The 17,590-nt window shown below is 45.6% G+C and overlaps 1 protein-coding gene across 2 annotated transcripts in view; it reads left to right on the top strand.

The window, feature by feature from the left end:
- The first annotated feature begins 12,985 nt into the window (after positions 1-12,985).
- fat4 (FAT atypical cadherin 4) overlaps positions 12,986-17,590 on the top strand; it is a 92,696-nt gene continuing 88,091 nt past the window's right edge. For both annotated transcript variants that reach the window (XM_076988110.1, XM_076988119.1), the window contains exon 1: positions 12,986-17,590. This exon is cut by the window's right edge and continues 1,026 nt beyond it. In XM_076988110.1, coding sequence (XP_076844225.1) covers positions 13,511-17,590 — 4,080 coding nt within the window. In that variant the 5' untranslated portion in view covers positions 12,986-13,510.

The following is a 17,590-nucleotide window of genomic DNA, read 5'->3' as shown; positions in this document are numbered from 1 at the left end:
AGAGATTGCATGCAAGGTGGAGAACTTTGTGTGTACAAATCTTAATGAAGTTTATGAAAATAAAGTTAAACACAAACATTCAGAATGTATTAACAGAAAACTTAGTTAACTCTGCAGTTCAAGTAACTATGCCCAGCGGTCAGACTCTCACGTGTTGAGGGTTTTGGGTGGTTTCCTCATCCTCTCCTGGAATTAAGAGGGAATTTCCACCACAGGTTGATAAAAAGCGACGTCGTCCAGGTGTCTCGTTCACGGTTTAACAGGGAATTGATCGCCTTTGTTTCAGTCCGTGTGGCCGCGTCATCAAGCTTGACTGAAGTAGTTAGGTGAATCTGTTGCCGTGGTAACGTTGATCGGTTGGTTGGTGTAAATCGGGCTCGTTAATTAAGTAATATGACTTTCAGCTGTTTGCTGTTAGTCATACCAAAGTTTGCGTGCTCTCAAAGAAACCCGGTTTTGTAACATACGTTTTGTAAAATGGACACAAATTAAGTGTTATATCGCGATCGATCGATCGCAAGTGATTGGCGCCAGAGCGAACTAGTAACATTGAGTCATAGATGTGGATCAGAGGTAAACAAACTAGATTTTTTTAGGCGTGAGATATCGGAAGTGTGGCGTGAGAGCGTGTGAAGACACTGAAATGCGTGTGTCTCATGTTCAATGCGTGAGAGTTGGCAACCCTGTACACATACACACACCTCTCCCAGTATTTGATAACAGTGACATCTACAAGATAATGACATATAGATTTGTTACAGTCTCCAAATGAACATTTTGTATGAGTTCACTGGACATGTAGAGTTGATGAAAGGATACTTTCTGTCTCCAGTGGATTTAAATCCAGAGATGGTCACCTGGAGTTTTATGAGTCATGTCATTCATCTCAGGAACAAGAGTCAGATGTAAGAAATATATCAGAAATAAGATGCTTACAGAAGACCTCCCCCGGGAGACGTAATTCTGCAGGTCTGGACAACACAGCAGCTTCTGAAGGCCAAACAAACCAACTTCCAACACATATTTCACATAGCAATTTAAACCAGGGTGAACTCATTTAGCTTAGTAAAAGTCACAATAAAGGTTAAATAAGAACGTGTTTGTAACACATGTAACACAAAGAAAGGAGTTTTTAATTTAACAATTGTCATTTCTCAAGACAATAGTTTTAACCAAAAGTCTACAATTAGATAGTAGTCTAGTTCCCCTAGAGGGTTTTGGCTGTAACTACACTGAGTGTGTTACAGATTTTATTCCCAAGGAATTAAGTGTGATCAGAAAGTGGTGTGTGTGTGTGTGTGTGGACGTACAAACGCAGAGCAAAAGGAGATTATTGTTTTTTCTTATTCCTAAGAGTTAAAATGGTTTTGCCCCTATATAGGTGAGTCATCCCTTAGTGAGAGAGCTGTTCACTCTGTGCTAATGGATTCTCTCATACTGAACTGTCCTTCTCTCTCTCTCACTCTTTCTCTCACTGCCTCTTTCTCTCTCTCTCTCTCCCTTTAGTATTATTTTTTCCTTTTAAAGTGTCCCTCTCACCTTTCTCTTAATGCAACAACCTAGAATAATGTGTGTGTGTGTGTGTGTGTGTGTGTGGTAATGATAGGTCTGTGCACAGTGATTCAGCAGTGCCAGCCAATCAAATGAGTCTAGAGGCGGAGATAGGCCATGAACCACCATGCAGTTACACATATATTTCTAGTCACCTGGCAACATGAATCACCTGGACTAATTGATGACCTCTCTCTCCTTCACACACTGGAAAACCACCTACACTGCTATGGGGTCTGGCTGCTCCACTCTCCAACTCCAGGACTCAGATGCGGGTGCTCTTAGACAGCGTCCCCACTCATCTCATCTGTCAGCAACGTCTTCTGCTTTGCCAGCTGCAGAAGGCAAGATGGCGTCAGCAGAACAGGTCTAGGGAAAACATAAAGTGCAGTTCAGTTCAGCTGTTGCACTGCATTCAGCTGTCTCACTGATACAGAGGGGATTCCCCCAGTGAAGCACACAGGTACTTACATACAATTACAACAGCTGCATTGGGACTATATACATACAACTGCTAGAACAACAACTAACCCCAGGTCTTCATCACAGTCCTATGTCACCCCAGGTCTTCATCACAGTCCTATATCACCACAAGTCTTCATCACAGTCCTATGTCACCCCAGGTCTTCATCACAGTCCTATATCACCACAAGTCTTCATCAGTACTTTATCACACAGCTCCATCACATTTATCTTTTGTTCTCCTATAATCTTGTTATCTTGGTTGATTTATTGCTATTTAGGCTGCTCTTATGTCTCACATTCAAATGATAAAACAAGTCACTGAAAAGCACAGAACAGCTCTATTAAAGAACAGCTATACTAAAAAACAGCTTTACTAAAGAACTGCTCTATGAAAGCACAGCTGTATTAAAGAACAGCTCTACTAAAGAACAGCTCTATGAAAGAACAGCCGTATTAAAGAACAGCTCTACTAAAGAACAGCTCTATTAAAGAACAGCTCTATTAAAGTTTTTAAAACATTTCTATTAAGGATTTATCAGAGCTGATGAACCTAAGCTTCGTCAGACATGTCTAATGCTGTAGGTCTTTTTACACAGTGAATCAATCTTGAGTCCACATAACAATGTATTGTCAATTTTTGCACCTACATACTAATATTCAATTTATTAACGTCCACTTTGTTGCTAAATGTTTTGTCCTGAGCTATGTATTTTTGTCTAAAATCAATATGCATCTTTAGTTTTGGCTACATTGATGTGATAAAAGCCTCATCACACCATTTGATCAAATCTTAACGTTTCATCTTCTGAAAGGAGCATCAGCAAATTTCACTATATGTCTGTTTCCAAAAGGACCACAGCAGAGTGAGTACACAGTCTTGTGAAAGGAAAGAAGTTATTAGATAAGATTAGATGTTTTGACTTTTTGAGTATATGAGATGGTTTCGTGCTGTTCATGCACAGGGTCTGTCTGTGTTTCACATGAAGAGTTCTCATTTATAACTTCATAAGAATGCTAGCATTCAGGAGAACGCTAGCCAGGTTTTTGGAGTCATGGATAAACCTAGAGCCACTGTCCACGTACAAACATTTCCATATCTTAAGTACCGTAGTGAAGTATTTCACTTTATTGTTACTGTACACCTCTGATTTAGGGTCAGTACTCCTGAATTTTCCTACTGGAGTTACAATTACATAGACCAGCAGAGCATATCTTACGTCTGAACTCCCAGCCACCTGTGTATGTCCTGAGGACATGCAGCAAGAACAGGCCAGTCTGTGGTCGACTTCAGAGTGGGAAAGGGTCTAAAATAACCCTACACGCCATCTAACCAATGATATCATTACAGCCACGTCGTATTGGATTACCTGCAGAAAATGGAATGCTTGCTGTTGTGTGTGTAGGTATACCCTCACACAGTCTTCCTGCCAGCATATGAAATGACCTCTGGGATGGGGGGGCTTTGGGGGGGGGGATCTAACAGGCTGCTGTCTGGCACAGCAGTGGATATGGGATCCGGCTCGTGTCGAAATGGATGGATGAGAGGTAGCGATGCACTTAGTCTAAACACAGTTCCGCACCTGATCAAAGAGACATTGAGAAACCCCCATAATCCTGAGGGTGGATCTCACTTGAGCCAGTGGTGCTGACAATCAAACACGTGCTTCCTTTCTTAAGGCCTGGACACTTGCCAAAGTGTGAGGGTGTGAAGTCGGTCGTCTCACGTGGACGTCGTGGCTTCTTTCACAGAGCTTGCGAGGGAGACGTGATTTGCCCAGGCAGCCAAGTGCAGCTACTTGTGCGTCATGCCCTCACTGCCCTCCAGCGACTCAGATCCAGCCAGAAAGCCTCAGGAAACCCAAAGTTTGGCTGTCCTATTGCAGCACTGGGCATTTCTCAACATGCACTGTGTTCAAACTGGAGCTGCTGTCTGCAGGTCTTGCGCATCTCCATCATTTAAGAGGTGTGAGGAAGGGCAGGTGTGTGAGTCTGCAGTCCTGTGTCTTCCATCAACCAAAGGTAGAACACACATAGCAGAAATTGTTCTCCACTGTGTCCCTAGCACCTCTAGTGGTCTGGCATGGTTAGTGCAGCTGCAGATCTGGTGGAGGAAGAATCTGATACACAGGAGAGCTTGTCATTTATGTTTTATCCACACACACACTCACTCTCTCTCTCTCTCTCTCTCTCTCTCTCTCTCTCTCTCACACACACACACACACACACACACACACACACACACACACACACACACAAACTCCTGACTGTGAAAGGAGTATTGGTCGGTCTGTCTGGGCTGGGGCTTGCTGGAGCTAATGAGCATTATGTTTTCTTTTTGAAAGGTTGGAGAACAGAAGTTATTGCCCCAGTCCTGATTTGTTGCTTTCTAATGACCACAGCAAGTAAGTAGCTATGAATCACTGGGCATTAATAACTGTGTATTGTAGTGTGGCTAAAGCAGAATTCCTTCCTTGTTCAAGGACTCTGCCAGTCAATCCATGTACCGTAAAGTAGAGTAGGGCTGGGTAGAGTAGGGTACCTCAGGGCTGGGTAGAGTAGGGTACCTCAGAGCTGGGTAGAGTAGGGGGCCTCAGGGCTGGGTAGTGTAGAGTACCTCAGGGCTGGGGTAGAGTAGGGTACCTCAGGGCTGGGTAGAGTAGGGTACCTCAGAGCTGGGTAGAGTAGGGGGCCTCAGGGCTGGGTAGTGTAGGGTACCTCAGGGCTGGGGTAGAGTAGGGTACCTCAGGGCTGGGTAGAGTAGGGTACCTCAGGGCTGGGTAGTGTAGGGTATCTCAGGGCTGGGTAGAGTAGGGTATCTCAGGGCTGGGTAGTGTAGGGTATCTCAGGGCTGGGTAGAGTAGGGTACCTTAGGGCTGGGTAGTGTAGGGTATCTCAGGGCTGGGTAGAGTAGGGTACCTCAGGGCTGGGTAGTGTAGGGTATCTCAGGGCTGGGTAGAGTAGGGTATCTCAGGGCTGGGTAGAGTAGGGTACCTCAGGGCTGGGTAGTGTAGGGTACCTCAAGGTTGGGTAGAGTATCTCAGGCCTGGGTAGTGTAGGGTACCTCAAGGTTGGGTAGAGTAGAGTATCTCAGGCCTGGGTAGAGTAGAATACTTCAGGGCTGGGTAGAGTAGGGTATCTCAGGGCTGTGTAGTGTAGGGTATCTCAGGGCTGGGTAGAGTAGAGTATCTCAGGGCTGGGTAGAGTAGGGTACCTCAGGGCTGGGTAGAGTAGGGTACCTCAAGGTTGGGTAGAGTAGGGTATCTCAGGCCTGGGTAGAGTAGAATACTTCAGGGCTGGGTAGAGTAGGGTATCTCAGGGCTGGGTAGTGTAGGGTACCCCAGGGCTGGGTAGAGTAGGGTATCTCGGGGCTGGCCATGGTCATATACCTCAGACACATCCCTGACTTACTGTGGGTTATGTAGAAGATGATCACTGACATGAAGAGAATCTCAGTATGTGTTAACAAAGCAAATCTGCCTGAAAGAAGAAACAATGAAAGGCACAGAGATACTTTCTAAATGAACAGTTTAATTAATCTAATCTAATTTAGTCACCAGCAATGCTCAATTTATACTGAGTTTAACTGAGTTTAACTAATTGTATTTCTCTATTTTTGTGTGGATCATTGACTTTTTTTCTTAAACCTGATCTGTTTCTGGTAATATATTTCTGTTAAATTCATATTGGTCTCTCTTTTCTCTTTTCTTTTTTCTCAGCCTGTTCTCGAACATGGTAGTGAGAGCAATGTGAGACTTTGGGCAGAGCTTTATTGAGTCTAAACCTGCTAGCAGTCTCTTTATGGGAAGCTTCCTGGTTTTCTGCTCTGATTTCTTTTGCCCTGTGAAATGGGTCCCTCTAGTGCAGCAAATCAGTTATTGCATGTACACAATGATGAACTGTTCAGTAGAACAGTGGGGCCCAGACTTCCTGTCAGGATTAGTTGTAATGTTCAAATTTTCTTTTAATAATAATATTCATATTTATATGATGATGGGACTGATGAGGATGAGGGTGAAGTGTCCCGTGTTAATAAATTTCCATGTAACCCATCTAGGTCAGGTGCAGTGGTCATTTATATTACTATTGACACGTGTGCCTTTGGTCTCGTTTATAAGAGGATACTGTATATGTCTACTGCAAAGATGTCATCAGCTAATATTGAAGAAACCGAAAGAAGGCCTGCAAAGAAAAATAATTGATCTATACTCTTGGAATTTTAGGACCCCATAGAATAAATGTTATGATTTAAACATCTACTTTTTTCTTTTTTTGCAGATTTTGTCCTACTAATTTAGAAGCGTGTTGCTTGCACAGCTGGTGAAGGATCAAAACATGTCCAAAAACATCCTATTTCCTATAGAACATTTAGGACAGAGGTCCTTCAAACAAAGAGTTTTTAAATTAGTAAGAGGAGAATCCAGTTTAAATAACATTCATTTATTCATTCACTGAATTAAATTAAATTAAATTAAAACATTTACTTTTTCCTTGCATAAACTGATTAATCTTTCTACTAATTCAGAATCAGACTAATTCAGTACTTTGAACAGCCGATGAAGGACCTCTGTCTGAAATGTCCTCTGTCTGAAATGTCCTGTTTCTCTGGACACTGTGTACTTCACTACAGTTTTTATTCTATTTATTTTACTTTAGTGCACCGCAGTTTCTCACCTGGAGTCTTTTTCAGGTGAAACACACAGCCAGAGATGAGAGAGTGACTCTGCTGTGAGAGTTCGTAACAGATGTGTATGTGTTTATATATTTAGAAAGGACATTTTTACACATTATTCTGAATATATAAAACAATCCTCATAAATGAAAACATGTTTTTAGAGAGTTTCAAGTAAAAAAAATTCTGTAACTGAAATCTCCTATTCATAGAAATATTTAGACCCTTTATTTAATAATGTTTTAAATCCTCTTTGGCAGCAATTTTAGCTTCACACACACACAGTCTGTGAGACAGGCGGAGTGATTTACACCAATCTAGTTGATGCTTGTGTGCAGCTGATGGTGCAGGGAAGCCCACGTCCTGGTGCTCCTGAGGAACAGCTCACGTGCTGATGCTTCCAGAGACAGTGTGGGACTGTAGTGAGATACACCAGAGGACAGAAGAGGATTATCTGCTACACACTTCACCTCTGGGTGGAGCCGCTCTGTGGGGGGGGCATGGTCTACTCAGTTAAATCTGGGCTGATCTTGCTCTAAGATGCTTCTGTTTCACAGTAACAACACTTAGTACTTCAAATAACACCAGATTCTTCTGCCTCTGAACTGCCTGGGTGTATCTACAGAGACTGTGTGGATAGATTATTGATTTTATATATCTGTTCACAGCAGTAGCGAACCGTGGCCATTAAACCTGGGCCCACTCCCGCCGGAAAAAAATTGCTTAACACAGTCCTGTGCATCACAGTCCTGATAGGGGGAGACACAGGCTCACAGGCTTCCACTTAACCCCTCACCTTCCAACACAGATTGAATAGACACGGGTGAATAATTTATTTGCTTATATTTCTGTAATTGTTTAGATGTCAATTGTCAAATTGTAAGTAGATTAAAAAAACGTTATAAATTAAAATTATATATATTTATATTTTAAGAATATTTTATGCCCTCTGAGAGGGCGTAGAGGGCCCTGACGGTTCCCCACTGGTTCACAGTGGGTGTGGCTGAAACACCTAAACTCCTTTAGGAAGACTAGCCATACTTTTGGCCATACACTGTGTAAGGCTAAATTCTCCTTTAACATGGTTCATTACTGTACCACTCTGTGTTTATTTGAGTGGGAAAATTCCACACATTCAGCCTTTCTCTCTGTCCAGATGGAAATCATGACAAGTAATGTCTTACACATATATACACTCCACAATATACTAAAGCTTCACATTTAAGGTCATCACACAAAACTCATTTTATTAAATATAATGATATTATTCACCTGGTTTTTCCGTGCTCGGTTATTGGAGACTTGCTTTTAGGGGCACAGGAAATTTCAAATGTACGACTGCAAGATTCAGTATGCTGCTACCTAAAGTAATGGAGGCACAGTTAGACATTTCTGTTGCCCCAAAGGGGTTATAAAGAAGAGAATTTCAGTACCAACCCCTACACACACACACACACACACACACACACACACACACACACACACACAGATGATGGCTGTACCTTTGCAGTGTGTTTCTGAATAAATGTTTCTAATAAAGTAGCTGCTGAGTGGATTTGTCCCAGATACAGCTGTTCTGAATCTTTCCACACTTACTGATTAAAGCTTATTTGTCCTGCTGCACCTCTACTGTGTGTGTGTGTGTGTGTGTGTGTGTGTGTGTGTGTGTGTGTGTGTGTGTGTGTGTGTGTGTGTGTGAGATGGGGCATGTGTTAGACTGTGTGTGTGATATGGGGCGTGTGTGAGACTGTGTGTGTGATATGGGGCGTGTGTTAGACTGTGTGTGTGATATGGGGCGTGTGTGAGACTGTGTGTGTGAGATGGGGCGTGTGTGAGACTGTTTGTGATATGGGGAGTGTGTGAGACTATATGTGTGAGATGGAGCATGAGTGAGACTGTGTGTGTGATATGGGACATGTGTGAGACTGTGTGTGTGAGAGGGAGCTTGTGTGAGATGGAGCGTATGTGAGACTGTGTGTGTGATATGAGGTGTGTGTGAGACTGTGTGTGAGATGGAGCTTGTGTGAGACTGTGTGTGCGAGAGTGTGTGTGTGTGTGTGTGTGTGTGTAAGAGTGTGTGTGTGAGATGGGGCATGTGTGAGAGTGTGTGTGTGAGATGGAGCGTGTGTGAGAGTGTGTGTGTGAGATGGGGCACGTGTGAGAGTATGTGTGTGAGATGGGGCGTGTGAGTGTGTGTGTGTGTGTGTGTGTGTGGGAGGTGGGGCGTGTGTGAGAGTGTGTGTGTGTCAGTTTTGGGGTGGAAAGGGAGAATCCAGGGGAAATTAAACCGCTGATTTAAACCTTGAACACATTATCCAAACACAAGCAGGCAGCAGCTCCACTGAGAGCTTTCGGGCCAGTTTAACTTCCATCCTGTCATTCTGAAAGAGCCTCTTTAATTCTGCTGGTCCTCTGTGAGAAACACAGTTACTGCTCTGTCTTACACTTCTGAAGACCCATTAGTAGAACGAACACTGAACTCACCTCACTGATGTCCCCACAACGAAGCCCATGTCTGTGCTATAAATCAATTTACCAGCTGTTTCCAGCATGAAATGAAGGACAGAGTTCTCCTTTCCCATCTAGCTGTATATGCTATAGTCTTGTGTTGTTCTGTATTGTGCTCAGGTCTCACATCCTGGTCCTGTGTCCTGCTGAAGTCTCACGGCCTGATGCTCTGACCCTGTGTAGATTTTCATGAATGGATTAAAACAGCTGATCTCAGAGCCTCCGCACACATGTTTGTGTTGCTTTGTGTGTGTGTGTGTGTGTGTGTGTGTGTGTGTGTGTGTGTGTGTGTGTGTGTGTGTGTGTGTGTGTGTGTGTGTGTGCGTCTTTTATTTCAAAAGAAATTAGAGTGCTGTACATTAATTTTCATGAGATCAAACACATCTGTCAGGCAAAGAGAGAAGAACATGAGAAAAGAGGACAGAGAGAGACAGACACGGAGACAGAGAGAGAGACTGGGAGAGAGACAGACACAGGGTGGCAGAGAGAGAGACTGGGAGAGAGACAGACACAGGGAGGCAGAGAGAGAGACTGGGAGAGAGACAGACACAGGGTGGCAGAGAGAGAGACTGGGAGAGAGACAGACACAGGGTGGCAGAGAGAGAGACTGGGAGAGAGACAGACACAGGGAGGCAGAGAGAGAGACTGGGAGAGAGACAGACACAGGGTGGCAGAGAAAGAGACTGGGAGAGAGACAGACACAGGGAGGCAGAGAGAGAGACTGGGAGAGAGACAGACACAGGGTGGCAGAGAGAGAGACTGGGAGAGAGACAGACACAGGGAGACAGAGAGAGAGACTGGGAGAGAGACAGACACAGGGAGACAGAGAGAGAGACTGGGAGAGAGACAGACACAGGGAGACAGAGAGAGAGACTGGGAGAGAGACAGACACAGGGAGACAGAGAGAGACTGGGAGAGAGACAGACACAGGGTGGCAGAGAGAGAGACTGGGAGAGAGACAGACACAGGGTGGCAGAGAGAGAGACTGGGAGAGAGACAGACACAGGGAGGCAGAGAGAGAGACTGGGAGAGAGACAGACACAGGGAGGCAGAGAGAGAGACTGGGAGAGAGACAGACACAGGGAGGCAGAGAGAGAGACTGGGAGAGACAGAGAGACTGAAAGAGAGAGATAGACACAGGAAGGCAGAGAGGGAGACTGGGAGAGAGAGACAGACACAGGGAGACAGAGAGAGACTGGGAGAGAGAGACACACAGGGAGGCAGAGAGAGAGACTGGGAGAGACAGAGAGACTGGAAGAGAGAGATAGACACAGGAAGGCAGAGAGGGAGACTGGGAGAGAGAGACAGACACAGGGAGACAGAGATATGAAGGCAGAGAGAGAGACTGGGAGAGAGAGACAGGGAGAATGAGAGACTGGATGAGAGAGAGACAGGGAGAGACTGTATGTGACTGATATATGAGAGAAATTAAGAGAGAGAAGGAGGGTGAAAGAGTTAGAGAAAAAAAGTGAAAGAGAAAGAGGTATAGGTCATAACAGAAAGTTCTTGCTTGCACTCTAATGGATGTGGCCACGTATATATTTCACACATGGCTTTGTGTCTAAAGTGAGCTGTGGCCAGATCAGTGTCCCTTGTAGCACTGATCTGAGATAACAATGTACAGGCCGTTCAGCACTGATCTGAGATAACATACATAGACCTTTCAAAACAAGGCTAGTCGGGCCAAGGTCGTGGCTTCCTCTCACGAAACCCTCATTAAGTCATTAATGTGGTGAGTATCAGAGTGGACACACTGATCAGACACGCCCTGCTCCTCAGACACGCCCTGCTCCTCAGACACGCCTTGCTCCTCAGACCAAATACATCACCCATCCAGCCCGAAAGGTGACAGGCCAGAGCTCGTCCTCAAACAACAATACCCAGGTCCAACAGAACAGAGGCCAGAGAGTTCCAGAGTGTTCCAGAGCATTCCAGAGTGTTCCAGAGTGAGGTGAGAGAGGTGTCCTGACAGGACAGAGGGGTCCTGATAATAGAGAGGTGTCCTGACAGGACTGAATTTTCTCTGGTCTTCCCGTCTAACACCAAATGTTTTCTATGCATTAGTTTCCCCACAGTACCTCATGGAATATGTGCTATACATATCAAGCAGCATTACACTAGCAATCCATGACAAAACCCTGCAAGTACAAGCTAACGTCTCCATGGTTATACGATTTACATTGACACACACTTAGACATCTTTGAACAGCTCATTCAACGGCATTACTCAATCATATCTGTCAGTTAACTGTGTGGTGACTCTGGAATTATGGATTATTAAATCCTAATTATGGCTCAATCAGTCTAAATCCATCACATCAGGGACAAAAGATGAAATACAATGCACAAAAGATTTGTTTTGTTTCCAGTGAACATGTATAAATGAAAAACGAATGTGATGGTCACAGCCTTCCTGGTTATTCACTTGATATTGGCAGTCAGCTGCCACCGGTGTCCAGGAGGTTTGGAACAGTAACTGTTGTGTAGGGATGTTACAATTAGAACTCACTGTGGTGTTGAGGAGTAATACTATAATTGTTGTGTTAGGGTGTAATGGTTGAACAACTGTGTAGGGGTGTAACGGTGTAACTCAGTGTTGTGTGGGGGTGTGATGATGTTACTCTCTGTAGTGCATGGCTGTAACAGTATAACGGTGTCTGTGACATATGAAACCTTGAATCTTGAGGTTACTTCGAACCTGAAGGTGCTTTTGTCTTCCAGGGTGGATTACATTAATGTCTGCCATGAATTCAACATTTAATTCTTGAAAAAACTTGTGTTTTTCAGTAAATAAATTCAGCAAAGTCTGAGAAAAGAAACGTTTTTGTTTTGGAACATTTTCTGCACATCAGCAATGAAAAATAATATAATGTAATATAAAATAATATAATGTAATATAATGTCTGTATTCCATTTCATATATTCACTGTCTTGATTGCTTTAAGATCTGGCGCACAATCTACTCCACATCTAATGTGAATCACTCGCAGGCACGCGTGTGTAAAGTCATTTCCATATGCGCAGAATCACAAACAGACAGCAAACAAATACAGATATTAAAGCGCAAGGACCCTGCTGAAGGACCTTCCTGGGTCTCACGTCTCCGCACCACGGTGCCTGCTCCGTTATCGATAACGATCAAAGTCAATATACTATGACCACACAAAGTATGAAAACTCAATGAAATATTAATTTTAATAACCACTAGAGGGCAGTACACACCTGTGGAATACCGACTAGGAAACCCAAACGGGCGGCTATGAACGTCGTGGAGGTGATCCGATAACCAGTTTAACTGCAGCCCTTTAAATATATTGATGGTCCTGAAGGCTCCTGTAATTAGACCTTTAGAACTTACAGTTAAATAAATGATGGAAAATAAAAATTGCCGACTCAGAAAACATGCAATATAATAGTGGGTTATTTGTGTTAAGTGTACTTTAAGGAAAAAGTATGAAAGTATTTATAAATGATAAATAAATATATTATAAGGTTTAATTTAATTTAATTTACTGTTACGTCTGAATCAAAGTGTGTTATAACGTGACTGGTGTCAGGATTAATATAATCGTGGGGAATAACATTTCTACCTGCTGAAGCACCCGTCCTGAGAACCACGATTAGTCTGACTGACACTCATGTTCACAAATCACCATGTGGGTCTGGGCTTCACAATGGAAGAGCGAGACAGAGGGGGGCGGGGCCGGCCGTCCTTATCCAATGGGATTACAGGTGGGTGGGAGTTTCTTAACTTGTGCTTTGTTCTAACTTACTAGGAGCGTGGGGCGGCAAGACTGGAGCGCACCGCCGTTATTCTGCAGGACACCGCGGTTCCGAGGACAGCAGTGTTGGACTTACACACAAACGGTCCGCTGAAGTGTGTTGCACCTATCTGCCAACTTTTATTATTTGTTTTGAAGTGACTTTTGCAGTTATAAGGTTATTTTCTAAGAGCTGGAACTTTTCCGTTCTTCACAATGGAAACTATTCCATCATTGGAAATATGAGCGGAGCCCAGTATTGAAGTTGAGCCGGACGAACCGAACCGAGCCGAGCGGAACCGAACCGAGCCGCGCTGCTTCGTGCGCGTCTAACGTGTCACTCCTGCATCTACGTGATTCTGCACAGAGCAGCAGACGGCAATTACCTCCAGGACATAAAGGATTTATAAAGTGGGAAATAAATCCATGCAGAACGCAACTTTGGGTCGTTTTTGAAACTCCGTTTGGACTACAATGCGGTAACACTAAACTTATTTGGTGTGGATGCATCTGGGTCAGAGGTTCTGTCCAAGAAAGGTGCGTTGGGACTTTGACTATGGCGCCTTCAGGTAGGAGTTTGGGCAGATTTCGCTCGATTTTGTTAATACTGTGGACTTTATTGCAATATTCCTCGTCCAGTCAAGTTCGTCAAGAGTTTCAGGTACTGGAAGAACAGCCGGTCGGTACTTATGTGGGCACTATAGAAACCAAACCCAGTTTCACATACCGCTTCAGTGAGAACCACAAACTTTTTGCAATAAACGGCACGACTGGCGTTATATACACTTCGTCTGTAATTGACCGAGAGGTCCTACCGAGTAATATCATAAATGTGGTGGTTCTGTCGAGCCAGCCAACGTATCCAACCGAAGTGCGCATCATTGTTCTGGATATAAACGATAACTCGCCAATATTCCCAGATGCGTCAATCATCGTGTCGTTCAAAGAGGACGCAGCGCGTGGCAGACTGGTCCTTCTGGACACCGCCACCGACGCGGACATCGGCACCAACGGAGTAGATCACACCACCTACCGAATTGTTAACGGTAACGAGCAGAGGAAGTTTCGCCTGGATATTACTGTCAATCCTAGCGGAGAGGGCGCGTTTTTGCACTTGGCGACCACAGGGGGGTTGGATAGAGAACTGACTCCTTTTTACCAACTTCTTATCGAGGTGGAGGACAAAGGAGACCCCAAAAAATATGGCTACCTGCAAGTAAACGTCACCATTCAGGATATTAATGATAACCCACCCATATTTGCCCTGGATCAATATCAGAGCACTGTATTTGAAGATGCTGTGATTGGCTCAAGTGTTTTACAAATAACAGCCACGGACCAGGATGAAGGAACCAATGCGGACATCAGGTACTTTTTAGATGAAGGAACTCCTTTTCAAATAGACCCTAAAGTAGGTACTATTGTTATTAAAGAGGCTTTAGATTACGAGAGTAAGAAAGAGTATTCCCTCACTGTACATGCGGTGGATAACGGAGTCCCTGCTCTCTCAGGCAGGACAGAAGCAACTGTTAAACTCCTCGACGTGAACGATAATGATCCAGTAGTGAAGTTCCGATACTTCCCCACCACCTCTAAATTTGCATCCGTGGATGAGAACGCGCAGATCGGGACAGTGGTAGCGTTATTAACCGTGTCGGATTCAGATTCCTCCATGGCTAACGGCAACATATCCGTCTCTATTCTTGGTGGCAATGAGCAAGGCCATTTTGAGGTGCACACTTCACCCGTGCCCAACCTGAGCTTAATCAAAGTGGCCAGTGTGCTGGACAGGGAGCGCATCTCCTCGTACAACCTCACCGTGTCCGTGTCTGACAACGGCGCGCCCACCGCCCGCTCCTCCTTCGCCAGCCTCGTCATATTTGTGAATGATATTAATGACCATCCACCCATATTCCAGGAGGCAGAGTACAGAGTTGACATCAGCGAGGACGTTCCCAAAGGCAGCTACGTTAAAGGGGTCTCGGCCACTGACGGCGACTCTGGGCAGAACGCCAACCTGCGCTACTCCCTGGTGTCTGGAAACAGCTTGGGCTGGTTCGCCATTAGTGAGAACAGCGGCCTGGTCACCAGTGCCGCCGCCCTCGACAGGGAAACAGCATCTGAAATCGTGCTGAACATTAGTGCCAAAGACCAGGGCCTGCAGCCCAAGATCTCCTACACTAAACTCATCGTGAACATCACGGATGTGAATGACCAGGTTCCCACATTCACGCAGAGCGTGTACCACGTGGCACTGGTCGAGCACTCTCCCACCGGTACCGAGTTGTTGCTGCTGTCTGCCACAGACATGGATCTAGGAGCTAACGGCACAGTGCACTTCACCTTTGACCCAGAGACCCCAGGTGACACGCAGGCGCTGTTCCGGTTAGACGCAGCGACAGGAATGTTAAGCATGGCTGCTGACCTGGATCGAGAAGAGCGGAGTTCCTATCTGCTCCATATCAAAGCTACTGATGCAGGCTCTCCACCTCTACACTCTGTTGCTAAAGTCAATGTCACCGTAAAAGACATTAACGATAACAGGCCCGTGTTCTACCCTGTGCAGTATTTTGCTAACATTAAAGAAAATGAGCCCCCTGGCTCCTACGTCACCACCGTGTCAGCCTCCGACCCGGACCTGGGGAAGAACGGCACGGTGCACTACACCATCACTGCGGGTGACACGTCCAAGTTTCACATCAACAGCAACACAGGCCGCATCACCACCCTGCTGCTGCTGGACAGAGAGGAGAAAACAGCCTACCAGCTGGGAGTGTCTGCCGTGGACGGCGGGGGACGCCCTTCACACACGCAGGCTGTCGTCACCATCACTGTGGTGGACACACAGGACAACCCTCCCACCTTTGGCCAGAAAGAATACAGCTTTGTGATGTTTGAGAACGTGGCCCCTAATTCCGTCATAGGGAGCGTATCTGCCACTACGGTCGATCTGAACACTAATATCACTTATCTGATCGCGTCAGGGGACCAAAGAGGCCTGTTTGTTGTTAATAGTGCCTCAGGACACATAATGGCTACTGGTCTGATAGACAGGGAAGAGCAGGCGTTTTACCAGCTGAAGGTCATAGCCAGAGGAGGTGACGTTACAGGTGAAGCGCTAGTGAACATCACAGTGAAGGATCTGAATGACAATGCACCACACTTCCTTCATCCAGTAGAGCATGTCAGCGCAGTGGAGAACTGGAGAACAGGCCATCAGATTTTCCAGGCGAAAGCTTTTGATCCAGATGAAGGAACAAACGGTATGGTGGTGTACAGCCTACAGCAAAATCCTAAAGGGTTGTTTCATATTCATGAGAAACATGGCCTCATCACACTCACTGGGCCTTTAGAAGTAACCACCAGCTCATACCAGATTGAGGTCATGGCCTCTGACCTCGGAGTTCCCCAACGCACCTCTAGCCTCATTCTGACGGTTAGCGTGTATGATGTCAACGACAACGCTCCCGTGTTTGACCAGCTGTCATATGAGGTCATCATCCCAGAGTCCGAGCCGGTGAACAGCCGCTTCTTCAAGGTGGAGGCCGTGGATAAAGACTCCGGACTAAATGGAGAAATCGTGTATGACATCACAGGTGGCAACAGTAATGACGCTTTTGGTATTTTCCCTGATGGACAGCTGTACATCAAGGCAGAACTAGACAGGGAAGTGCAGGACAGGTACTGTCTGCTGCTGGTGGCGCGTGACAGGGCGGTGGAGCCACTGAGCGCCAGTGTGAACGTGACTGTCATTCTAGACGACGTCAATGACAACCGGCCCCTATTCAACAGCACTAATTATGTGTTTCGCTTTGAGGAAGAGCAGCCACGGGGCTCAGTGGTTGGGCGAGTTTTTGCTGAGGATAAAGACTTTGGTCCCAACAGTGAGGTGAGCTTCTCTTTTGAAACCCCCCAGCCCAACTTTGAACTGAATGCCATCACAGGAGAGCTGACTAGCACACTGCGGTTGGATAGAGAGTCTCTGATGCGGCAGCGCGGTACTGCGGTTTTCACCTTCATGGTTGTCTCGTGCGACCAGGGCCTCCCCAAGCCTCTCAAGGACCAGGCTAAAGTGCAGGTCTATATCCAAGACATAAATGACAATCCCCCTAAATTCACCAAAGACATCTACCAAGCCTCCATATCGGAGTTGGCACCGAACATGACGCAGCTGATGAGGGTTTCTGCCTCCGACATGGATGAGAGCAAAAATGGACTTCTGCGCTATCACATCTCCGAGGGTAATGAGGAGAACCAGTTCAGCCTAGACAGCAGCTCTGGCCAAGTCACGATGGTTGGAAAGCTGGACTATGAGACAACTTCCTCTTACTCTCTCAAGATCATAGCTGAAGACTCTGGAGCATTTCCTCTGTCCTCTTCCTGTCTGCTCAGCATTAGCATTCTGGATGAGAATGATAACTCCCCATCCTTCCCCAAGTCCACCATGACAGTGGATGTTCTAGAGAACATGAGGATTGGGGAGCTGGTGGCTTCCATCACAGCAACAGACTCAGACTCGGGTTCCAATGCCGACATCACTTACAGCATCATGGCTAACAACAACCACGGCACCTTCAGCATTAGTCCGAGTACTGGGAGTGTTTTCTTGGTCAGAAAGCTTGACTACGAAACCCAG

The sequence above is a fragment of the Brachyhypopomus gauderio genome, chromosome 2, assembly GCF_052324685.1.
Source record: "Brachyhypopomus gauderio isolate BG-103 chromosome 2, BGAUD_0.2, whole genome shotgun sequence".
NCBI classification, from domain to species: domain Eukaryota; kingdom Metazoa; phylum Chordata; class Actinopteri; order Gymnotiformes; family Hypopomidae; genus Brachyhypopomus; species Brachyhypopomus gauderio.
This window is presented reverse-complemented; position numbering and strand designations above follow the sequence as displayed.